Source organism: Pantherophis guttatus, chromosome 18, assembly GCF_059756535.1.
Source record: "Pantherophis guttatus breed Tessera chromosome 18, ASM5975653v1, whole genome shotgun sequence".
In the NCBI taxonomy this organism is placed as follows: domain Eukaryota; kingdom Metazoa; phylum Chordata; class Lepidosauria; order Squamata; family Colubridae; genus Pantherophis; species Pantherophis guttatus.
The window spans coordinates 5,395,170-5,419,079 of NC_142080.1; the positions used below are offsets into that span (position 1 = coordinate 5,395,170).

Sequence of the window (23,910 nt, forward strand, 5' to 3'; positions counted from 1 at the left end):
GCGTTGTAAACCTGGGGTGTCCAAACTTGGCAACTGTTAAAGATTGGTGGACTTCAACTCCCAGAATTCCCCAGCTAGCTCTCTCTCTCTCTCTCTCTTTGTGTCTCTCTGTCTCTCTGTGTCTCTCTGTCTGTGTCTGTCTCTGTGTGTCTCTGTCTCTCTCTGTGTCTTTGTCTTTTTCTGTCTCTGTGTCTCTCTCTGTGTCTCTCTTTCTCTCTCTATCCGTCTCTGTCTCTGTGTCTCTCTTTCTGTCTCTGTCTGTCTGTGTCTGTGTCTCTGTCTCTTTCTCTCTTTCTCTTTCTCTGTCTCTCTCTGTGTGTCTCTTTGTCTGTGTCTGTCTGTCTGTGTCTCTCTGTCTTTGTCTCTCTGTGTCTGTCTCTATCTCTCTGTGTCTGTCTCTTTGTGTCTCTCTGTGTGTCTCTATCCGTCTCTGTCTCTGTGTGTCTCTCTTTCTGTCTCTGTCTGTCTGTGTCTCTCTCTTTCTCTCTTTCTCTTTCTCTGTCTGTGTCTCTCTTTGTCTCTCTCTGTGTGTCTCTCTTTGTCTGTGTCTGTCTGTCTGTCTGTGTCTCTCTGTCTTTGTCTCTCTCTCTGTCTGTCTCTCTTTATCTCTCTGTGTCTGTCTCTCTATGTCTGTCTCTTTGTGTCTGTCTGTGTGTCTCTGTCTCTCTGTGTGTCTCTATCTGTCTCTCTCTTTCTGTCTCTGTCTGTCTGTCTGTCTCTTTCTCTGTCTTTCTCTTTCTCTGTCTGTGTGTCACTGTGCCTCTCTTCACTCTCTGTCTTCCCCTATCTGCTCCATCTTCTAAACACACCCCCTCCGTCTCTCTCGCCCTTCATTTACAACCCCCTGAAGTTTTCCTCTGCCCTCCCTGCGCAACCGCCTCTACGCGCGACCCAGGGGAGAGCAGCAGAACTGTGTGCAAATCTACGGTATGTATGTGCAAAAAAAAAACCTGATTTGGGGTCACCAGACTACAAAAAAAGATGTTGGAAACTTTGGAAAAAGTTCAGAGAAGAACGACTACGATGGTCAAAGGCCCGGAGACTAAACCATAGGAAGAACAGCTGCAGGATTTGGGTCTGGCTAGTCTAAAGAAAGGAATTAGGGGTGACACGATAGTAGTAGTCCAGTATTTGAGGGGCTGCCCCAAAGAGGAGGTGGGGGGGGGGGTCAAATTCTCCAAAGCCCCTGAGGGCAGGACAAGAAACAATGGATGGAAACTAATGAAAGAGGTAAGCAACCTAGAACTAAGGAGGAATTTATTGAAAGTTAGAACAATTAACCAGTGGAACAGCTTGCCACCAGAAATCATTGGATGTTTTCAAGAAGAGAGTAGACAATCACTTATCTGAAATAGTATAGTTTTTTTTTTTAATTTATATGCCGCCCTTCTCCAGAGACTCAGGGCGGCTTACAGTGCGTTAAGCAATAGCCTTCATACTTTTGTATATTCATACAAAGTCAGCTTATTGCCCCCACAAACTGGGTCCTCAATTTACCTACCTTAGAAAGGATGGAAGGCTGAGTCAACCTTGAGCCTTGGCGAGATTCGAACCTGCAGTAATTGCAGGCAGCTGGTCTTAATAACAGGGTGCTTTAGACCACTGTACTACCAAGGCTGTCCTGCTTGAGCAGCCCTCCAAGGTCCTTTCCAGCTCATTCATCATTTAACGACCCCATAATCCCTTGCAGGATGGAGTCCAGACAACTGAATGGAGCTAAGCAGAGTGTTTTATTGGCCGGATGCCCTTCCTGTCGCCAATGCGGAGTTTTGTTCTGCAGACTCTCATTGAGAGAAATATTTGCCTTTATCTAGAATCGAACTCGCAGCCTCCGGATTGTGAGGCGAGAGCGCCACCTCTAGGCCACCGCCCCACTCTCCCTTCTCATTCATTCTATTCAAACCCTCTTAGCCGGGATGCAAAACTGAGCCATTCTATGCCATTAGGAGAGAGGGGGAGGTGGGAGGTGGGGGGGGCAAGAATCCGACGAGAGACCACGGAATTACAAGTTTATTACTCAAACGTTTAAAAAATAAAATAAAAAAAGACAAAGAGAAATAACAGCAAACAATGCCATTCCGGAGAAAAAAGAGACAAGGTTGAGCGGACGGCGGCCGACTCTGACCCTCTCCTCTTTGTACCCATCCCGGAAGCAGCGGTGACAGATGGACCGACCTGCCTACTACATTTTTAACTTTTTTTGTCCCTTTTCCCTCGCCGTAATTTGTTCCCGGACAGCCTTCCACCCAACCCAGTGCACCGCGACCCCGTCTCCGGGTATCCTCTGCTTCCCCCCCCTCCCTCATGCAGCTGGCAAAGCCCATCCAGCTGCAGGGAAGATGGAAAAAATGACATTTCCCTTTTTTTTCTTTCTCGAGCTGTTGTGCTTTAAAAAAAAAAAGAAAAAAAAAAAAAAGGAGGGGTGCATTTAAAATAGCCCTTTGCTCCCCTTCTACCCCGCAAGAAAAAAAATTGCCCTTGTCTCTAATCGTGCATTCAAAAGGACGCGGGGACGAGCGGTGTTGTGTGTTTTTCCACTGGCACCACGGCGTGCATATTACGTGGACACGGGTGTGGGTGCGTGCATACATTTCAGAGGGGGGGGAGAGTGGATTGTCCAACCGTTGCCCCCTTCCCTGCCAAAAGTCTCCCACGGAGAAGTGGGAGGAGACACATCACAAGTTAGCAATTTAAAAAAAAAAAAAAAAAAAAACACCCCACAAAGTTAAAAAAATAAAACTTTTTTTAAAAAGAAAAGGAAAGGAAACCAGAAGTGCCTTTTTAGTGTGTGTTTTTGTCGGCCGGTCCTGCCCCTCCCCCTCCCCACGTGTGGGGTGCGTTTAACATGCAAAGGTGCTACCTCCCGCCCCCACCCATGCTTCTCGTTGGCGGCTGTGCTGGCCGGCCGGCTTTCGGGGACGGTCCCTTACTCTCCCGTTGAGATTCACAGGACCGTCAGCTCGTCTTCTTCGGGGGCCAAGGAGCTGACGCTGGCGCCGGGGGAGTGGCCGTTGCTGACCCCCCCGTCGAGTTCTTCCTGCAGGAATCGGCCGATCTCTTGGGTCAGGGAGGAGCCCTCCAGCTGCCACTCTTGTTCCAGCTGGGCTATCAACTAGGAAAGAGATAGAGAAGGAGGGAATCGGTGGTGGGATTCAGCCGGTTCGGGGAAACCGGTAGTTTAATTGCTAGCTGGCCCAGCCTCTTCCAGGAGTCTCTACGCGCCCCATGTTGGCACCCAGGTAAGTGCAGGGAGGCCTCCTAAGCCCAAAATGGGGTGCGGAGGGGACGGTGCCCCCCCTCCCACGGCCCATTTTTGCTCCCAGGAGGCTTCAGGGAGGCCTCGTAGGCCCAAAACGGGGGGGCAGGGAGGAGGGTCCCCCTCCTGTGGCCTGTTTTTATTTCCAGGGGGGTGCAGGAAGGTGAGTACTGCCTATCACAGCCCCTGGCCAGGCCCACCATGGCCATGCCCACCCAGCTGGTCATTAGGGCAGAGAACCGGTTGATCCAAAATACATTTGAGTTGGCAGCTGTTAGTCTTACTGGGTGGAGACCGAAGCAGACAAACTAATTCTACTTTACTAAGAAATTACCGGAAAGGTCTGAAAATATAAGTCTCCCGCTGTCTCTTTTACCGCCTGAGAAACTGAGCCCGCTTGCCTCGCTTACAGATAGTCCTCGACTTACGACAGTTCGGTTTAGTGACCGTTCGAAATCACAGCAGCACTGGACAAAAAGGGACTCGAGACCAATTTTCACACTTAACAACTGTCCCCCTGGTCACGTGATGTACATTTGGATGCTTGACCACCGACTCGCATTTATGACGGTGGCAGTATTCCAGGGTCATGTGATCCCCTTTGGCCACTTTCTGACAATGGGGAAGCCAGATTCACTTAACAACCGTTGTCACTAACTGAACAGCTGCAGTGATTTGACTTAGCGACTGTGGCCCGACAGGTCGTAAAATGGGGCAAAACTCACTTAACCAATGTCTCAGTTAACAACGGAAATGTTGGGCTCAATTGTGGTTGTAAGTCGAGGACTACCTTTATTATGCAGCTCAGGGCTCAGCTGTCTCTTATCGGACTGTTCCCTTGGCAGCATCTCTTCCCACCCAGCTCTTTCCCACATTCTAGCTGTCTCCTTTACAACCCATGAAACTAGGGGGGGTCCCTTCTGAGCCTCTTGCCCTGCCTGTTACACATCTGAGGGCTATGCTGTCTCTTATCTGACTGTTCCTGGGTAGAATCTTTTTGCTCTGTTTCCCAAAGTCTTTCCCACATACCTACACCACTCTGAACTCTTTCCATACATCTAGATTTTCCTCCTCCTCCTTTACATCCTGGGAAACTAGGGAGAGTCCCCTTCTGAGTCTTTCTCCACCCATTATGCAGCTGAGGGCTCGGCTGTCTCTTATCTGACTGTTCCCTCGGCAGCATCTCTTCACCCTGTCTCCCAAGGTCTTTCTCCTTTATATTTGGGAAACTAGGGAGGGTTCCTTCTGAATCTTTTGCCCTGTCCATTATGAAGCTGAGGGCTCAGCTGTCTCTTATCTGACTGTTCCCTCGGCAGCATCTTAGTCTCCTCTCCCAAGATCTTCCCCACATACCATTCCAGCCGTCTCTTTTACATCTAGGGAGGGTCCCTTCTAAGCCTATCCATTATGCAGCCAAGGGCTCGGCTGTCTTTTATCTGTTCCCTCGGCCGCATCTCTTAGCCCCGTCTCCCAAGGTCCAAAATTAGTCTTGGTGAATCCTTTATAAAATCACTCACCCGTGGTTCTTCTTCCTCAATCAATCGCACAATTTCCTGGTGTCCCAAAAGTAGCTTCTCCTGGCGTCGTTTCTGGGCCTCTTCAAGCTGGGGGATTGAAAAAAAAAAAGAGAGAGAAAATAAGCCAAGGGAGAGAAGAACAGCCTTCCGAATTCATCAGCTGGTTCACCGCCAATTCTTTTTTCCAGGGGAATCAAAGCTGCTCCTGTTTTGTTTGCTCCAGTCTATAGACTACTGCAAGGGTGATTGCCTTGGGACCGCTCCTTGAAGACCATCCAGAAATAGTTCAGAATTTGGGGGTAGATTAATCTTGAAGATGGGTTCTTCCCCCACCCCACCCCATTTTTGGAGGTGTATGTGTGTGTGCTCAGCTCAACTCAAAACATCAGTCCAATAAATTAAGATTTATCCGGAATTGTATCCTTCTCCCCCTTCTTTGCTACACATCTGGAAAAATTTGTAAAGCTTTAATTTAGTTTACTATTTGGTGGTAGTGGGGGTGTTTGATACTTATTTACAGTAGTGTTGTGGTATGTTTCGTTGTGCGGTTGGGATTCAACCGGTTCGGGAGAACCAATGCTAATTTTACATCTGGTTCGCCGAACCGGTAGTTACAAGAACTGGCTGGCCTTTCCCACCCTGCCCCGCTCCTCCCAGAAATCTCCACATGGACCATTTTGGATGCCAGGTAAGTGCAGGGCCCACGCGGAGGCTCTGGGAGGGCAAAAATGGGCCTCCTGGAAGTCTAGAAACGGGCCCGTTTCCGCGCTCCGGAAGGGAGGCCGTTTTCACCCTCCCGGAGACTCGAGAAAAGCCTCCAGAGCTTGGGGAGGATGAAAATGACCACACACCCCCCCCCCGTGGTGCAGGAGGCCGAATAGGCCACGCCCACCAAGGCCACGCTCACCCAGCAACCGGGCAGAGAACCGGTTGCTAAGAATTTTAAATCCCGCCCCTGTGCGAGAGCGATAGCGTCTTTGGCTCCCGTTATAAAAAAGGAAATTGAACATAGCGATGACGAAAATGAAAGGGCTGTTTAGATGCTTACCCTCCGAATGGAGTTTACGGACTCCGTGATATGCCTTCTGTTTATCTCAGTTAACTCCCTGGGGAGAGAAAAACCAGGTTAAGGACAATCCCTAACTTGCTTGGCTCACCCATTACAAAACACCGTACGATTTGGGTTTTCTTTCGTGTCCCCTGTCCGTCCGTCCATCCGTCCCCGTCTTAACTCACACGTCTTTTTTGCTCCTCTCGCGAGATTTCGCTTCCGTGATACTGTTGTGCCGTTTCCGATCCAGGATTTTCTGCAGCTCCTTCTTCTCTCTAAACACGAAAAGCAACGGCGGGGCAGGTTAGCGCTTATCCTACGAATGATCTTTTCTCTCCAGTCCTAGAGAGTTTCGGCGAGGCAGTGAGATGCCAGATGGAGCTAGATGTTTATTATAAAAATTACATTTTTTAAATTTTGGCTGTTCTGGTGGATTTTTCTCCACCCGCCCCCGCTCTTCCAGGACAGCAAAATTTAAAAATATCGCTCCAAGCCTACGAGAACCATCGTTCAGGTAGACCTGGACTTACAACAGCTTTGTTTAGTGACTGTTCAAAGTTACAACAGCACTTAGGACCGTTTTTCCCACTTACGACTGCTGTAGCATCCCCAGAGTTAGGCAATCAAAATTCAGACGCTTGGCCACCAACTCCTATTTATGACGGTCGCAGTGTCCTGTGGGGCGGGGGGTTTATGTAATTTTGCCACCTTCGGACAAGCAAAGTCAGTGAGGAAGCCGGATTCACTCAGCAACTTTGTTTCCTCACTTAACAACTGCATTGATTCGCTTAACAACTGTGGCAAGGAAACTCGTCAAATGGGGGCAAAACGCACTTAACGGTCTCGGTTAACCACCGAAATTTGGGGGATCCACTGCAGTTGTAATTTGAGGGCTACCAGTATGGCTAAGAAGGGGAATTAACTGCCTGATCAGGTTCAAAAAATATTTTTTCTGAAGTCCCTAAAACTACACCCTGAGGGCAGGGGTGGGATTCTACCAGTTCGTGCGAACCGGTAGCTCCGACAATCAGGTGGGCCTGCCTGCCCGCCTCTGCGCTTTATTGATCTATATCTTCTCAGCTGATTCGTGGCGCTTCAGGTGTGTTACTCCCCAACGGTAACGCGAAAGGTAAGTTTTCGCAAAACTCTACATGCGCTCAAAGCACGCGATCACCGAACCGGCAGGATCCCATCACTGCCCGAGGGGGAACCAAAGATGGCGGGATGAAAAGGCAAAATTCCCACGCTCCTGTCATTTCTCATCGCGTGACGACTCACTTCTCGCTCGTTTCTTTCAGCTTCTTCAGTTGCGCTGTTTGGTAATCCTGTGCGATTTCTCTTAAGCGCTGCTGGGCCTGAGGAAGACACCAAAAGAAAGAAAGAACATGGAATTTAAAAACAAAAAAACAAAATCTAGCACCTGTTTGGGTCAGGTGTACATGAAAAGGCGGGTCGAATTCCTGGCCGTTCTCGACTTACGATAGCTCATTTAGTGACCGTTCCAGGTTACAACGGCACTCCAAGTTATTTATTTAACTATTTATTTGTACATTTTATTCATACGTTAGATTTATTTGCCGCCCATCTCGCCTCAGGACCGGGGTACTTACTATATTTCTATCGTATCTTTATATTTCTATTTAATTCCATTCCATTACACTCTTCTTTCCAAATTCCTTACCTTTATATTAACTCATTTTACGCCTTTCTCCCCGTTTTTCTTACTACATTTCCATCTTGCTTTTTACATCTTCATTCAATTCATTTTCCCCAAAATTTGTAATGATATTACTTTTCATGTCTATCTCGTCTCTAATCGTTGATAAAAATTACCCCCGTACCTTAAAATACTCCGATTCTTCCTTTTCTTTAATTGCCAATGTTAATCTATTCATTTCTGCACATTCCAATGTTTTCTTAATTACTTCTCCCTCGGTAGGGATTTTCTCTCCTTCCCAATTTTGTGCAAATACAATCCTCGCTGCAGTTATAACATGTATATATTTTCTTTACTAAATTTCTCTGGTAAGACACCCAATAGGAACGGTAGGGAAGGTAAGTAGATTTCACCCCTGATAGAGGCCACTGTGTATAGGATACCTGGTGCAGGTGTTCTCGCTTCAACTCCCTCTCCAGCTGGTGCTGAGGCTCGCGGAGTCGTAGCAGACCCTGCATCTGCCATTCCTGAAGGTCGTTTTTCCGTTGAGTTTCTTCGTGGTCCTGCCCTTGCCGGGATCCCTCTAAAGAGCTTTGAGACCTACCAACAAACAGAAGACATGAGAGCTGTGTTCACATTATCTCAGGGGCTGCCCCAAAATGTGCTTTTTTTTTTTTCAGGAGGCCACTGGACTTTCTTGTTTGTTTTTTTTCTTTTCTTTTGAAGACGTTTCTTTTGAAGACAAATTCATGAGAGACGAAGGGCAATTTTCTGCAAAACGGTTCTGCAGTCTGGAAATATTCAAATTGAACCAAAGTTTTTGAATTCTCTAACCCTGTCTGAAGGCTCTGCTCCAAAAATATTCTGCGTGGCACTCTGCTCTCATTCTTGCTTTCTGCAGGAAGAACCTGCATTACATTCTCTAAAGAAAGAAGAAATCTGCTCTAAATCTTCTTTTCTGCATGAAAAAAAAAAAAAAAGCTCTAAATCTCATTTTCGGCATGGAAAAAAATAGTTTACATCTTCTTTTCTGCATAGAAAAAAAAATAACCTAAATATTCTTTTTCTGCATGGAAAAATATGCCCTAAAATCTCCTTTTCTGCAGGGAAAAAAAATGCTCTAAATCTCATTTTCTGCATGGAAAAATATGCTGTAAAATCTCCTTTTCTGCAGGAAAAAAAAAAAGCTCTAAATCTCATTTTCGGCATGGAAAAAATAGTCTATATCTTCTTTTCTGCATGGAAAAAAATAACCTAAATTATCCTTTTTCTGCATGGAAAAATATGCCCTAAAATCTCCTTTTCTGCAGGAAAAAAAGCTCTAAATCTCATTTTTGGCATGGAAAAAATAGTCTATATCTTCTTTTCTGCATGGAAAAAAAATAACCTAACTATCCTTTTTCTGCATGGAAAAATATGCCCTAAAATCTCCTTTTCTGCAGGGGGGGAAAAAATGCTCTAAATCTCATTTTCTGCATGGAAAACTGGCTGTTAATCTCCATTTTGGCCTAAAGTGGTTGCTCTCAATCTTCTTTTCTGCCTAGTAAATCGGCCTTTAAGTCTTTTTTTTCTGCATGAAGAATCTGCTGTAAATCTCCTTTTTTGGCACGGAGAATCTGTCCTACTTCTCATTTTCAGCCTGGGAAAAATAGCGCTAAATCTCTTTAAAGCGGAGAAAACTGGCTTGTAATTCTTCCTCGCATGGCAAATCTCATCTACATCCCTTTCTCTCCGATTCTAGGATCGGCACGTGCCAAAAATCTGGTATTCTCGCCAGTGGTGGGATTAAAATAATTTAACAACCGGTTCTCTGCCCTAATGACTGGCTGGGTGGGCGTGGCCAGCGGTATGACAGGAAGCGGCCTCCCGCGCCCCCCTGGGAGCAAAAACGGGCCGCGAGGGGGGCATGCCTCACCCCCTGAGCCCCGTTTTGGGCCTAATAGGCCTCCCTGCACTCACCTGGGAGCCAAAAGGGGACACACGAGGACTCCTGGAAGGGACAGGAAGGGGCGGGGCCAGCCAGAAATTTAAGTACCGCTTCACCCAAACCGGCTGAATCCCACCACTGATTCTCACCCTTCCCGGCTACGCAACCGGCTTCTTTCCAGAGTTAGCTGCGTGCTCTGCTTTTTGTTGAGGCTGCAAATTTTTTTCATGTGCTTGCGACGAAGCTCCTTCAGTTCCCGATACTGCTTCTTCAGCAACTTCACGAAAGCCTTTTGCTGCCTCAGTTCTTCCACGGAAGGTGGAGAGACCTCTGGAAAGGAAGGGAGAGCACACAGCACGAGGGTTTGCGGAGTCCAAGCGAGAAGGGCGGGGGAGAAGACGGGCGCGTGAGAGGCGACGCGAGTGACAGATCGGGCCATTTGCTGCTTCTCCGTTACTCGAGTTTCTCTCTGCTTTTAATGTGGACTAGGAACTTGAGTGGATTTTTAAAAAATATTTATTTGTTCCATGTATAGGCTCACGGATAAATCGACTCTAGCAAGCTTACGAAATAGGAAATTTAAACAGATGCATAATCCTCAACGTTGGGAACTTCCATTGCTTAAACAAGGCGGTTGTTAGGGAGTTATGACCGTTTTTGCTGTGGTTCTTAAATGAATCACCATCGTTTTAAGTGAATCATGTGGTCACTAAGCAAATCTGGCTCATCCCTATAACCTTGCTTGCCAGGAAGGTCGCGAATGGCAATCATGAATGACCTCAGAAGCCGTAACCGTTGTAAAATAAATGGCGGTTGCGAAGTGTCTGAATTTTGATTACATGGGGTCGTAACTGCGAGGACAGGCCATAAGTTGTAAGTTGCTGTCAACGGGCATCCCTTGGTGCTGAGGGGGCTAGCAACGCAACCTCAACTTACCTGCCAAGACGCTAGCGATTAAGTCATCCCTCTGCCCTAGAAGAGGGAGGAAAATGGACTTTTAGCGCCTTCTCAACCCCCCCCCAAACTTTCCCACAGTGGATGAAAATACCCGCCGCCTCCCCCTCCCAATTCCAGCAGCCAACTGGAATTTTACGGGGCGAGGAAATGTCTCAACTCAGGATCTTCTTTCGGTCTTTACCTTGACTGGGGGCGATGCTGGGGGTCCGAGTTGGGGGTAGCACATCCGGGAGGGGTTTCTGGACCTCTCGGGACGGCCCCATGGGGTTGCAAGAGGGGCTCCTCAACAGGCATTCCTTCGGCTTCTCCACGTTCTCCTGCCCGACGGGGGAGATATGGGGAAGTGAAGTTGGGGGGAGGCATTCCCAGCATCTCCTCCCTTCCCGGGACCCCAATTAGGTCTGCGATGCTCGCCGAGACCGTCCTGTCCAAAAACTGACTCGGCGACGTAAAGCGAGAATCTCCCGTGGATTTCCACCACCACCACCCCCCCGGTAACCTGTCCGTCTCGTTGCACGTCGTTTTTTCCTTCCGTCCCGTCTAGGAATCCTCACCTCGCTCTCCCCCATCAGGGCGGCCAGCTGCTTGGCTCGTTGGTCCATTAAGCTAACGTGCTTAATTGGATTAATTAAAGCCTCGGCGTAATCTGAGGAGGGAAGAAAGAGAGCCGTAAACCCCACTGCTTTCCTAAAAAAACCAACCAACCAGGGATTGGGATTAGACAGGGATTAGACAAGGATTAGACTGGGATATCTGGAGAATCCAGTTCAAATCCTCGGATCCTTGCTTTCTCTGTCGCACACCCGCACAGCCGTGTGAGGCTGTTGTTAAGTGAGACAGTTGTTAAGTGAGTTTTGCCCCGTTTTACGATGTTTATTACGCCACCGTTATTAAGTGAAACACTGCAGCTTTTATAATGTAAAAACATTGCTGTCGTAATGTTGATCGGTCACTAAACAAACAGGTTGTAAGTCGAATACTACCTGTGTGGTTTTGGTTGGCTGATTTGATCTACCTGGCAAGGCTGATGGCATCACAGCATTCCCCACCAGAGGTGGGATTCAAAAATTTTAGCAACCGGTTCTCTACTCGGTTGCTGGATGGGCGTGGCCAGGGTGGGCGTGGCCTATTCGGCCTCCTGCACCACGGCGGGGATGGGCGTTTTCACCCTCTCTAGGTGCTGGAGGTTTTTCTCGAGCCTCCGGGAAGGCGAAAACGGCTTCCCCCAGACTCCAGAGGCCGGAAACGGTCTCGTTTCCCGACTTCCGTTACTTCCAGTAGGCCTGTTTTTTGCCCTCCCCAGGTTCTAGAGGCTTTCCTCGACCTTCTGAAGGACGAAAACGGCCTTCCCCGGGCTCCAGAGGCCCTCCGGAGGCCGGAAATGGGTCCGTTTCCAGACTTCAGGGAGGCCTGATTTTCGCCCTCCTAGAGCCTCCGCGCAGGCCCTGCACTTCCCTGGCAACCATAATGGGCCGCGTAGAGACTCCTGGGAGGGGAGGGGAGGGATGGGCGGGGCCAGCCAGTCCTTGCAACCACTGTTTCGGCGAACCAGAGTAAAATTAGCATCCGGCCCGAACCAGCTGAATCCCATCCCTGGTGCCACCCCTGGGCTCCACCCCCTTCCCAGGAAGGACCCACCCCCTTCCCCCAAGCCATTACTTTGATGGTCGTCGGGAATATAGTCGCAAGCTTCTGTGTAGACCAGCAAGGCTGGGAGACAGAGGGGCTGGTTGCTTTCGCTGCGCAGGCAAATATAGTGGTACCCTGAGAAAGAGAAAACAAGACACACACAAACACGAAAAAACACACAAGATTAGCCCAGAAGTGTTGAGAATATTTTTTATAGAGCCAGTTTGGTCTATTGGTGAAGGCACTAGGTAGAAAACAGGAGACGGTGAGTTCTAGTCCCGCCAGGCGTGAAAGCCGGCTGGATGACTTTGGGCCAATCATCAGGAGACTGGGAGTTCTAGTCCCGCCTTAGGCGTGAAAGTCAGCTAGGTGACTTTTGGGCCAATCACCAGGTGATGGGGAGTTCTAGTCCTGTTTTAGGCATGAAAGCAACTGAATGGGTGAATCACCAGGAGACTGGGAGTTCTAGTCCCGCCTTAGGCATGAAAGCCAGCTGAGTGACTTTGGGCCAATAATCAGGAGACTGGGAATTCTAGTCCCGCCTTAGGCACAAAAGCCGGCTGGGAAACTTTGGGCCAATTACCAGGTGATGGGGAGTTCTAGTCCTGTTTTAGGCATGAAAGCAACTGAATGGGTGAATCACCAGAAAACTGGGAGTTCTAGTCCCGCCTTAGGTGTGAAAGCCGGTTGGGTGACTTTGGGCCAATCATCAGGAGACTGGGAGTTCTAGTCCCGCCTTAGGTGTGAAAGTCAGCTAGGTGACTTTTGGGCCAATTACCAGGTGATGGGGAGTTTTAGTCCTGTCTTAGGCATGAAAGCAACTGAATGGGTGAATCACCAGAAAACTGGGAGTTCTAGTCCCGCCTTAGGTGTGAAAGCCGGTTGGGTGACTTTGGGCCAATCATCAGGAGACTGGGAGTTCTAGTCCCGCCTTAGGTGTGAAAGTCAGCTAGGTGACTTTTGGGCCAATTACCAGGTGATGGGGAGTTTTAGTCCTGTCTTAGGCATGAAAGCAACTGAATGGGTGAATCACCAGAAAACTGGGAGTTCTAGTCCCGCCTTAGGTGTGAAAGCCGGTTGGGTGACTTTGGGCCAATCATCAGGAGACTGGGAGTTCTAGTCCCGCCTTAGGCATGAAAGTCAGCTAGGTGACTTTTGGGCCAATCACCAGGTAATGGGGAGTTCTAGTCCTGTCTTAGGCATGAAAGCAACTGAATGGGTGAATCACCAGGAGACTGGGAGTTCTAGTCCCGCCTTAGGCGTGAAAGCCGGCTGGGTGACTTTGGGCCAATAATGAGGAGACTGGGAGTTCTAGTCCTGCCTTAGGCATGAAAGCCGGCTGGATGACTTTGGGCCAATCACCAGGTGATGGGGAGTTCTAGTCCTGTTTTAGGCATGAAAGCAACTGAGTGGGTGAATCACCAGGAGCTGGGAGTTCTAATCCCGCCTTAGGCATGAAAGCCGGCTGGGTGACTTTGGGCCAATCACCAGGAGACGGTGAGTTCTAGTCCCACCTCAAGCATGAAAATCCCATTATTCTACAGAGGGGCATGGGGGACGAGGGGTCCAATCCTGAAATTAACTTTGTCGCTGGAGAGAGGAGCTCACCTGCCCGGATGGCGGAGACAGGTAGGATCCGATGGCCCACAAATTTGCCTCCTTCCTCAAAAACCGCGATGCGCAGCGAGGCGAGGGTCGGCAGCACGACCTGGGCAAAGAGACAGGAGGAAGAATTGTTTGGAAGGAAGCGCCGAGTTCAGATTGTGCCATACACACCCCTGCACACATATACAACCTTCGTGAATTGAGAAGAACAAAACCACAAAGAGTCAAAATTTAATTTCCGGACGGGTCACCAAAGTTGAACATTTTGTGTGAGGGGGAAAAAAAAAAACCCCGCACTCGGCACATGCTCAGAAATTCAGGGCTTCGAGGAAGGTCAGCGTTGGCCTGCCCTGCCCAAAATACAGGGCTCTCTAAAGTAACCTTCTCGGTTTTGCCACGCTCACCTTCTGGAAGACGAACGGCTCCTCGTCCCAAACGGGGTTGAAGGAGTTGCCCTGCGAGGTGCGAGTGCGAAATTTGCGCTTGGTGTCCACCGGCAGCCCAAACATGTCTACCTCGACGTAAATGCCGATCCTCTTATCCGACAGGAATTGCCCGGAGATGATCTAAAGATTGAGATAAGAAGAGGCGTTTCCTGGCTTAAAATGAAAAACTCTGGTTGAATTCTGATGCAACCCTCTGTATATGCTCAGAAGAACTCTCTTCCGCTTAGCTTAACCCGCTAGCTCAAATCGGTTCGCTGGCCAGTTTTTTTCCTTTCTGCTTTATGATAACCTGATTAACGTTTTAAACAAAAATAAAGAATATTTAAGATAAGAGAAAGAAAAAAGTAAAGGAAGGAAAAGTGCAAAAAAGGAAGAAAAAAGGATGGAAGTATTACTTCATCCTTCCCTCAATTCTTTTTCCTTCCTTCCTTCCTTCCCTCTTTCTCTTCTTTCACTCTTCTTCATTTTCCCTTCCTTCCATCCTTCCTTCCCATTTTCTTTGTGTTCTCTTTCTTTTCCTTGCTTCTTTCTCCCTCTTTTCCTTATCTTTCCTTCTTCCTTCTTTTTTCCTTCCTCTCTTATCCACACCTTCCTTCCTTCCTCTCTCATTCTCAACACCTTCCTTCCTTCCTCTCTCTCATCCACCTTCCTTCCTTCCTTCTTCATTCACAACACCTTCCTTCCTTCCTTCCTTCCTTCCTTCCTTCCTTCCTTCCTTCCTTCCTTCCTTCGAATAGAATAACAGAGTTGGAAGGGACCTTGGAGGTCTTCTAGTCCAACCCCCTGCTTAGGCAGGAAACCCTATACTACTTCAAATAAATGGTTATCCAACATCTTCTTAAAAACTTCCAGTGTTGGAGCATTCACAACTTCTGGTGGCAAGTTGTTCCACTGATTAATTGTTCTAACTGTCAGGAAATTTCTCCTTAGTTCTAAGTTGGTTCTCTCCTTGATTAGTTTCCACCCATTGCTTCTTGTCCTTCCTTCCTTCCTTCCTTCCTTCCTTCCTTCCTTCCTTCCTTCCTTCCTTCCTTCCTTCCTTCCTTCCCTCCCTCCCTCCCTCCCTCCCCTCCCCACCCCTCAAACTCACAATCAAGAGGTATCTACACAGTTTCCACCCAATTTCACCGTCCTCCCACCCCGCCATGCCTTCTAACTAACCTTCACTCTGACGGTGTTCGCCACAATGCCGTCGACAATATCTTCGGTGAAAGGGTCGAAAAACTTGTCCGACCGTCGCATAAACTCGGGCTTGAGCAGGTAGCCGCTCCGGCGATTGTACTCAAAGATGCCCAGGTTCAGCTGCATTGGCAAGTCTGCAAGGAGGGGGCGATACCAAAATGCAAGCCAAGGTGCTAGTCCTCATTATTATACCACCAGAGGGAAAGCCGACGGCAACAAGGAAAAGACCTCCGGGTACGCGCCGTGCAACCCACAGCTTCATTCCTCCCTTATATTTAGAGGCGAAGATTATTTCTAGCGGCTCAGCTTTTTATTGAGAATTTAAAGCTTCCGGCTCTGTTTTAGGGGTTGACGGGAAGCTTAAAAAAATGGTGGGGAAATTCATTTATCAAAGTCACCCATTCTTTGGCCAAAAACTTTATTTTAAAAAATAAACATGTAAAATAAATTTGAATTTTAGTCCTGTATGTCAAGCACAGAAACTAATGGTGCCTGACAATCAGGAGGCTGTGAGTTCGATCCTAGGTGGAGGCAGATATTTCTCTCTCTAGGCACAATAAGAATATTATCTGCTGAATGAAACTCCGCCCTGGTGACAGGAAGGGCATCCGGCCAGTAAACATTCAGCTCCATTCAGTTGCCCAGAGTCTACCCCGCGAAGGATTATGGGGTCGTTAAAAGAGGATGATGTAAAGCATAGAAGCTGCACATTTCCCCAAAGCAGCAGCGCCGTTTTAGCAGTTGCTCAATCATCATTAAATTTATGTGCCGTATAAATTTAAGAAACAATAAAATTAATAAACCATATATTGAATTTAAAAAACAATAACCATCGTCCATCCAGGTTCATCTGCACCGACATTTTGAAGGCCGGTTAAAACCATTCGCCGATCTAAAAAGGCTGCAAGGTAAAGTTCTTTTCGAAATGCGTACACGCTTGTGCAAGTTTCTAGCCCTCATTGCCACCCAGAAGGCGAACTCACCCAGGGATTGAAAATTGAGGGCCACCATCTGACAGCCGGCGTTCCAGAAGAGCTGTGGCATGTAGTTGGAGGAATCCACGCGTGTCCCTTTGGGGTAGATTCGGCTAAGCTGTTTCTTGTTGTATCTGGGAGGGATCCGTGTCAAGGCCGAAAAGCCGGTAAGTGTGGTCAGCTGTCCAGTTGGCTATCAACATGTATTTCGCAGCTCAAAGCAACCCCCTCCAACCCGTCCCCACCTCCCCTTTCAATTCAGCCTTCCTTCTTAACATTAGAATCATAAACCATAAGGTGGGACCTTAGAGGTCATTTAGTCCAACCCCCTACTCAAGGCAGGATCCCTTAGGGCAGTGTTTCTTAAAATGTGGTCCCAACCCCATCCCTGGGGTTGACGCCCAAAAATCCTCTCAGGAGTCCTCAAAATGGACGCTGCAGGTAGTCCTCGACTTACAACCATTTGTTTAGTGACTGTTTGGCATTTCAACGGCCCTGAAAAAAAGGGACTTAGGACCGTTTTTTCACACTGACCGACCGTTGCAACGTCCCCGTGGTCACGTGATCAAAATTCAGACGCTTGGCAAAACTGACTCACATTTATGACGGTGGCAGTGTCCCGTGCGGGGGGGTGTCACGTGAGGGGGGGAGAGCTTTTGCCAGATTCACTTAACAACTATGTGGCCGACTGAACCACTGCAGAGATTCACTTAATGACCGTGGCACGAAAGGTCGTAAAAGGGGGCCAAACCTCACTTAACCGCCATTTCGCTTAGCAATGAAAATGCTGGGCTCAACTGCGGTCGTAAGTCGAGGACTGCCTGTTTTCACTCTGTTGAGAAAGAAAGAGTGCCGGGTTCAAATTCTACCCCACCATCATGATAACCTGGACTGGAGCGAAGACATCAATTTAAAAGCTTAACATGGGAAATCTATATAAATGGATGTGTATGTATGTATGTTCCAGCATAACTCTGAAACGCCTTGAGCAATTTCAACCAAACTTGGTACACAGATGACTTACTATCTGGAAAAAAATACTGTGGGGGTAAGACACCCCTAACACCCCTCGGTGTGTGTGTGTGTGTGTGTAAATAAATATAAATAAATAAATACCCGGGCAGTGCCAGGTTATCAGCTACTATATGATAAATATCAGCCATGCCAAAGCACAAAGGGTCTCTCTATCAATTTTAAAAGTGGAGGAAGGGGTTCCTGAGAGACATGGGTTCAAGAGACGTGGGTTCAAGAGCTCCATATTTGCAGGATACTCAACAAACTCCATGGGGCTGTTGGTCAGCTGCTCCAACCCTTTGGTCTCCACAAAAGAAGACATTTCGAAAGATTTGTTGCGTTCTGGAAGAGAAGGAAGGAAGAAAGGAAAGAAAATAGCAGGACGTCAAGTTTTCTGCACGCGCCTAGTGCCCCATTTCCCCCCCCCCTGATAACAACAACCCTGAGAGTTAGGCCACGCAGAAAAGTAGAGATCCACTTGCCATCACTCAGGGAGTTTGCCCACAAAAACTGGCTTTAAATCTGGCATCTTGGACGGGGCCAGCTCGTCCTTCAAATGAAATGCCGCAAATTTGATAACTGTCCAGCCGCATCTTTAAGCGCTCGGACAAGCCTCTAGATCTCAAGGATCAGGGTTGTTTGCAAGGAAGGAGGGAGAGTCAACAAAGAAAATTTACAAGGGAATGAAAACCCTGCTTTAGCGACCTATAGTGACCATATGTCCTTTCCCTCCAAACTTAACAACACTAAGCCTCGTGGACTTCAACTCCCAGAATTCTCCAGCCAGCCAAAACTCAAGAGGCTGTAAAATCGGGTGGAGTCACATGATTTAACGACTGTGACAAATTTTCTGCTCCCAATCGTGGCCGTAAGTCGAGGACTACGTGTGTTTTTTGCCAACAAAATACGATCAATGTAATTAAGAGGCATGTAAACCGGGCAGCCCTGGCTAACGTTTTTAGGCCCCAAATGTTCCCGATTGAAAGGCAGAAGCTGAATTCAGCTGCCTGTCACCATCATTTGTTCGTGTCCCGTCCCCCGTGTCACTCACTGCTGGCCACCTCGAAGGACTTGAACTTGACCGGTTCGATGTAATTGACCAATGTTGACATCTCCTCTGTGGCATTCACTTCGCTGCTGGCAGTGCCCTGGGGATGATCAGGGGGTTGGCAGGGGGGAGAAAGAGGAGGAGGAGGAAGAGGAGGAGGAGAAGAAGGGGAAGGAGGAGGAGGAGGAGGGGAGGAGGAGGAGGAGGAGAAGGAGGAAGAGGAGGAGGAGAAGGAGAAGGAGGAGAAGAAGGAGGAGGAAGAGGAGGAGGAGGAGGAGAAGGAGGAGAAGAAGAAGGTGGATGAGGAAGAGGAGAAGGAGGAGGAGAAGAAGGAGGAGGAGGAGGAAGAGGAGGAGGAGAAGGAGGAGAAGAAGGAGAAGGAGAAGGAGGAAGAGGAGGAGGAGGAAGAGGAGAAGAAGAAGGAGGAGAAGGAGAAGGAGGAGGAAGAGGAGGAGAAGGAGGAGGAGAAGGAGAAGGAGGAAGAGGAGGAGGAGGAAGAGGAGAAGAAGGAAGAGGAGAAAGAGGAGGAGGAGGAGGAGGAAGAGGAAGAGGAGGAGGAAGAGGAGAAGGAGGAGGAGAAGAAGAACGAGGAGGGGGGAAAACCCAGTATCAGCAATGCAAAACTTCAAAAACTGCTCTGTCTTAAAACTCCAGTTCCCAGAATCCCCTCTGGCTCACGGCTGGTGGGAAATAAATCTTTTATCCCTCAGGGCTCTTGCAATGACACCTGGGAGTCCTAAAAATGAAATAACTCCTCTTGTTTTTCATCCCCTTTTGTTCCCACTTCATGGCCTCTTCAAAAGTCATCCATGCACCCCAAAATAGTGCGGATAGGTGGTCCTTGCCAAGCGCCCCCTTCCATTTGCACGTACCTCGTCCGTTGTAGGCTTTTTGGGATCTTGCTGCTCTTCCTCCTCCTCGCTTTCAGCTTCCCGGTCTGGAGGTGGGGAGAAAGGGAGGGGATTAGGGGCTCAGTAGTCAAACGGTTTGACTGTTTGGCTGCAGGACGGGGAAAACGCCGGTTTGGCTAATGAACCTTAATGAACTACGATTCCCAGGAGGGCTAACTGTTAAAAATGACATAAAAGTTCTATCTGGGCTAGCATTTAAAAGAGCATTTTAAATTTTTTTACCAAGTTTAAAATGTTTGGATCGTTCTCCCAGAATTCCCCGGTCAGCATGATTTAAGATGGGTGGACTTCAGCTCCCAGAATTCCCTAGGCAGCATGCTTTAAGATGGGTGGACTTCAACTCCCAGTATCCCCCAGCCAGCATGCTTTAAGATGGGTGGACTTCAACTCCCAGTATCCCCCAGCCAGCATGCTTTAAGATGGGTGGACTTCAACTCCCAGAATCCCCCAGCCAGCATATTGGGAAAACCTTTTCTTCACCTTAGTTTGGACATGCATCTGTTTGGGGGTGTCTCACCAATAGATTTGCGGGGTTCCCCTAGTTTCGCCATCCTGTCCGAGGCCTTTTCCTCCCCATTGGTCAGGATCGAGGAAAGGATTTCCGGCTGTTCGGCAAAGGGAGACCCTAAAAAGAGAGGAAGAGACGATTAAAAGAAAAAAAAAAAAAAACAGCCAGCTTTTTTTGCTTTCCTCATCCCTCCTCCGCTACTTTTCCTCGCGTGCTGCTGTGGCTTCTCAGCCTGGGAGGATATCCGAGCTGCCTTGGCTGGTTGGTTTTAAGGTTGATTTGGCGCGTCATATGAAAGTGTGATTTAGGATTAGACAAGGTAGACGATAGAAAGGTGCCAGCTGTGTTGCAATCTTCGGTTAAGAGGCCAAGTTTAGAATTACAAGTATGGTAAAGAAGATTAGAAGCCACTTACTGTCTATTCCTTCCATCCTTCTTTCCTTCCTTCCCCCTTTTCTTTCTTCCTTCCTTCTTCCTTCCTTCCTCCCTCCCTCTCTCCCTCCGTCTATTCCTTCCTTCCTTCTTTCCTTCCTTCCCCTTTCCTTCTTTTTTTTTCTCTTTCTTCCTTCCTTCCTCCTTCCCTCCCTCTCTCCCTCCCTCTGTCTATTCCTTCCTTCCTTCCCCTTTCTTTCTTTCTTTTTCTTTCTTCCTTTCTTCCTGCCTTCTTCCTTCCTTCCACCCTCCCTTCCTCCGTCTATTTTCCCTCCATCTTTCTTTCCTTCCTTGCTTTGATTTTTCTCTCTTTTCCCTTCCTTCTGCACTGGACTTTGCACAGAGCAAACATTTGGCTTCTTTGCTAGCCGAGACGGGACTTCCCACCCCCCACCCTCCCCAAAAGAAGCAGCAAGAATTCAGAGTTGCTTTGGATAGGGAGACGGGCTGCTTGGAGAGTTCATAAAAATAAATAAAGAATTTGGGGGCACGTACCCAGAGCGGGAGAACCCGGCTCGCCCACCCCGGAAGAGTCGCTGTAGGAGCTGGGCGTCTGCTCCAGAACCCGTTTGCGTACGCTGCCTTCCGTCCCCTTGATGTGGGGGCGACGTTTCTTGTTTTTCACCAGAATGCGGCCCAATAATTCCTGGGGACTCGGTAAGGCTATGCCGGGCTGGAGCTGCAGGAAGATGGCGGGATGGTGAGAGAAGACAAATTGCAAAATTAGTAAAGGTAAAGGTTCCCCTCGCACATACGTGCTAGTCGTTCCTGACTCTAGGGGGCAGTGCTCCTCTCCGTTTCAAAGCCGAAGAGCCAGCGCTGTCCGAAGACGTCTCCGTGGTCATGTGGCCGGCATGACTCAACGCCAAAGGCGCACGGAACGCTGTTCCCTTCCCACCAAAGGTGGTCCCTGTTTTTCTACTTGCATTTTTTTCACCTGCTTTCGAACTGCTAGGTTGGCAGAAACTGGGACAAGTCACGGGAGCTCACCCCGTTACGCGGCACCAGGGATTCGAACCGCTGAACTGCCGACCTTTCGATCGACAAGTTCAGTGTCTTAGCCACTGAGCCACCACGTCCCTTGTTTTTGCAAACTTTATTGCAAAATTAGCTGAGCCAAAGCGCAAAGAAAACGTAATTTGGAAAAGAGGGAGAAGCCGAGGACTAGGAAAGATGATAGGTTCTTCCCATATCCCCATCTCTTATCAAAACAGTATTAAATATATAGTCCCTTTATCATAACTTTCTGGTATTATACCTAACAGAAATATTTCCAGCTTTAAATCGATCAGTGGTGGGATTCAAATAATTTAACAATTGATTCTCTGTCCTAATGACTGGCTGGGTGGGCGTGGCCATTGGTGGGCGTGGCCATGGGGTATGACAGGCAGCACTTGGCCTCCTGCACCCCCGTGGGAGCAAAAACGGCATGTGGGGGGGGCAGTGTTCCCCTGTGCCCTGTTTTGGGCCTAGTAGGCCTCTCTGGAGCCTCCTGGGAGCCAAAAGGGGCACGTGGGGACTCCTGTAAGGGGCAGGGCAGGGAGGGGCGGAGCCAGCCAGCAATTTAACTACCAGTTTTCCCGAACCGGCTGAATCCCATCACTTGATATGCTGCTTAATCATCTTTTCCAGCCATGTAGGTATTTTCGTCCAGTATTGGATTCTGATTCCGACCACCTGTCAATAAAAGTCAGCAAAAGTCCATTAAGAGCTACTCACTGGATATTTCTCAAAGGGGTCGATCAAAAGAGCATCACCGAAGATGCTTCGGCAGTATTCGGCCATCTTAGCCTGCTGCTTTGCTCTAGAAACGGGGGGAAAAAACGCAGGGAAAAGCGGTTTTTTGGAAGCAGGCACAGAACCTCCGTAAAAAAAGGATACGAGACAGATCGAGGGATCCCATCATCAGGATCCGCTCCGGCTGCAAGGAGCTGTACTCACGAATCAACGTGATTCTCGAACGACAGGATGATCGGGTAGGGCGAGGTCTTAAAGGCGCTTTCCGCTATGGCTTCGATGACCTCCTGCAAGAGAGCGAGAGCCGAGCGAAGGGGTGAAGCGTTGGGCAGCGAAGGGACCAAAAGACTCGAGCAGAACGATCAAGGTTTGCCGCAGAGTAGTAGATAAATAGCATGGGGAATTCTGGGAGTTGAAGTCCACCCATCTTAAATCATACAGACTGGGGAATTCTGGGAATTGAAGTCCACCCATCTTAAAGCAAGCTGGTTGGGGGATTCTGGGAGTCGAAGTCCACCCATCTTAAAGCATACGGACTGGGGAATTCTGGGACCTGAAGTCCACCCATCTTAAAACAAGCTGGTTGGGGGATTCTGGGAATTGAAGTCCACCCATCTTAAAGCATACGGACTGGGGAATTCTGGGACCTGAAGTCCACCCATCTTAAAACAAACTGGCTGGGGAATTCTGGGAGTCGAAGGCCACCCATCTTCAAGTTGCCAAGTTTGAGAAACACGGCCATAGAGGTTTATTTCATTTATATTTCATATTTTTTAACTGCCCATCTCCCTCGGTTTCTACCTTGAGAGGAGGGGTTGGACGAGATGACCTCTCAGGTCCTTTCCATTGAAAAGGTAAAAGGGAGGGGTGGGGTCTCATACCCTCCAGGAGGACAAACTACCCAGGGGAGTTGAAAGAGTACCTTGAAAGGGATTTCTGTCGTCATGGTGAATCCGTGGGTGATAAACGGCTCTTCGTCCGGGGGACGGCCCTTCCAGCAATCAAGTTCAATACAGCGGCACCCGCTTAAGAGCACCTGCCGGTACATTTCCACGGAAGAATTGCCCGTCAGCTGCCCGGCTGGAAGGAAAAAAAGGGGGGAAATTGTAAGGAATGGCCTTGGGAGACAGAAGGAAGAGCCACAGCCAAGGAAATGGTTAGATAAGAGACAGCCGAGCCCTCAGCTGCATAAAGGATGGAGAAAGACTTTCAGAAGGGACCTTCTCTAGTTTCTTGGGCTGTAAAGGAGATGGCTGGAATGGTATGTGAGAAAGACCTTGAGGGATGGATGAAAAGATGCCAGGTTTCAGATAAGAGACGGCTGAGCCCTCAGCTGCATAATGGGGACGAAGGGGAGTTTGAGGAGGAGGAGGAGGAGGAGGAAGGAGAATGATCATAAGTCAAGGACAACCTGTAAGCGACGTTAACACAGCAACTAATTTCCTTCAGACAGGGAAAGTAACAGTAACAGAGCATATCTATATCTATATCTATATCTATATCTATATCTATATCTATATCTATATCTATATCTATATCTATCTATCTATCTATCTATCTATCTATCTATCTATCTATACACACACATAAATATGAGGCTGCCTACTGTGCAAGCTTTTCACTTCACAAAACTGAGGCCAGAAAATGCTTTTGTTACACTCCATTTCTCCTCCGGGGACGCTAGGAAATTGCAAGCTATTATCCGAGAGAGAAAAATTTCTCCATTCTTTGGCGCCAACTAATTGGGATGACGTCTCCAGAGGCTGCAAGAGGGAAGGCAACATATTCCCACCTTCAATTATTGGAATTATTCTGTAATTGAGCTGCTTTTCTTCGCCTGCTGGCTCTGTTTCTACAGGTTTTTTTTTAAGTGGCTGGATTCACACCCGTGCCTGGAGCCGGACACAACTCTGGTCCTCTAAGCCAGAGGTCTCCAACCTTGGCAAGTCCGCGTATCCGAAAGCAAGCTGGCTGGGAAATTCTGGGAATTGTAGTCCACACATCGTAAAGCATGCTGGCTGGGGAATTCTGGGAGTTGAAATCCACAAATCTTAAAGCA

The 23,910-nt window shown here is 48.4% G+C and overlaps 1 protein-coding gene across 3 annotated transcripts in view; it reads right to left on the reverse strand.

Moving 5' to 3' along the window:
* Window positions 1-1,995: 1,995 nt before the first annotated feature.
* The window catches only part of PLCB3 (phospholipase C beta 3), a 50,591-nt gene continuing 28,676 nt past the window's right edge, over window positions 1,996-23,910 (reverse strand). For all 3 annotated transcript variants that reach the window (XM_087880846.1, XM_087880845.1, XM_087880847.1), the window contains exons 11-33: window positions 22,774-22,931; window positions 22,056-22,138; window positions 21,834-21,918; window positions 20,610-20,793; window positions 19,692-19,799; window positions 19,136-19,200; window positions 18,267-18,363; window positions 17,473-17,557; window positions 16,211-16,335; window positions 15,207-15,361; window positions 14,004-14,165; window positions 13,603-13,702; window positions 12,025-12,129; window positions 10,920-11,011; window positions 10,547-10,682; window positions 10,345-10,380; window positions 9,558-9,738; window positions 7,925-8,081; window positions 7,103-7,179; window positions 6,010-6,099; window positions 5,822-5,879; window positions 4,774-4,860; window positions 1,996-3,112 (exon numbers count right to left, since the gene is read on the reverse strand). In XM_087880846.1, coding sequence (XP_087736972.1) covers window positions 2,945-3,112; window positions 4,774-4,860; window positions 5,822-5,879; window positions 6,010-6,099; window positions 7,103-7,179; window positions 7,925-8,081; window positions 9,558-9,738; window positions 10,345-10,380; window positions 10,547-10,682; window positions 10,920-11,011; window positions 12,025-12,129; window positions 13,603-13,702; window positions 14,004-14,165; window positions 15,207-15,361; window positions 16,211-16,335; window positions 17,473-17,557; window positions 18,267-18,363; window positions 19,136-19,200; window positions 19,692-19,799; window positions 20,610-20,793; window positions 21,834-21,918; window positions 22,056-22,138; window positions 22,774-22,931 — 2,594 coding nt within the window. In that variant the 3' untranslated portion in view covers window positions 1,996-2,944. The remainder of the gene's footprint in view (window positions 3,113-4,773; window positions 4,861-5,821; window positions 5,880-6,009; window positions 6,100-7,102; window positions 7,180-7,924; window positions 8,082-9,557; window positions 9,739-10,344; window positions 10,381-10,546; window positions 10,683-10,919; window positions 11,012-12,024; window positions 12,130-13,602; window positions 13,703-14,003; window positions 14,166-15,206; window positions 15,362-16,210; window positions 16,336-17,472; window positions 17,558-18,266; window positions 18,364-19,135; window positions 19,201-19,691; window positions 19,800-20,609; window positions 20,794-21,833; window positions 21,919-22,055; window positions 22,139-22,773; window positions 22,932-23,910) is intronic.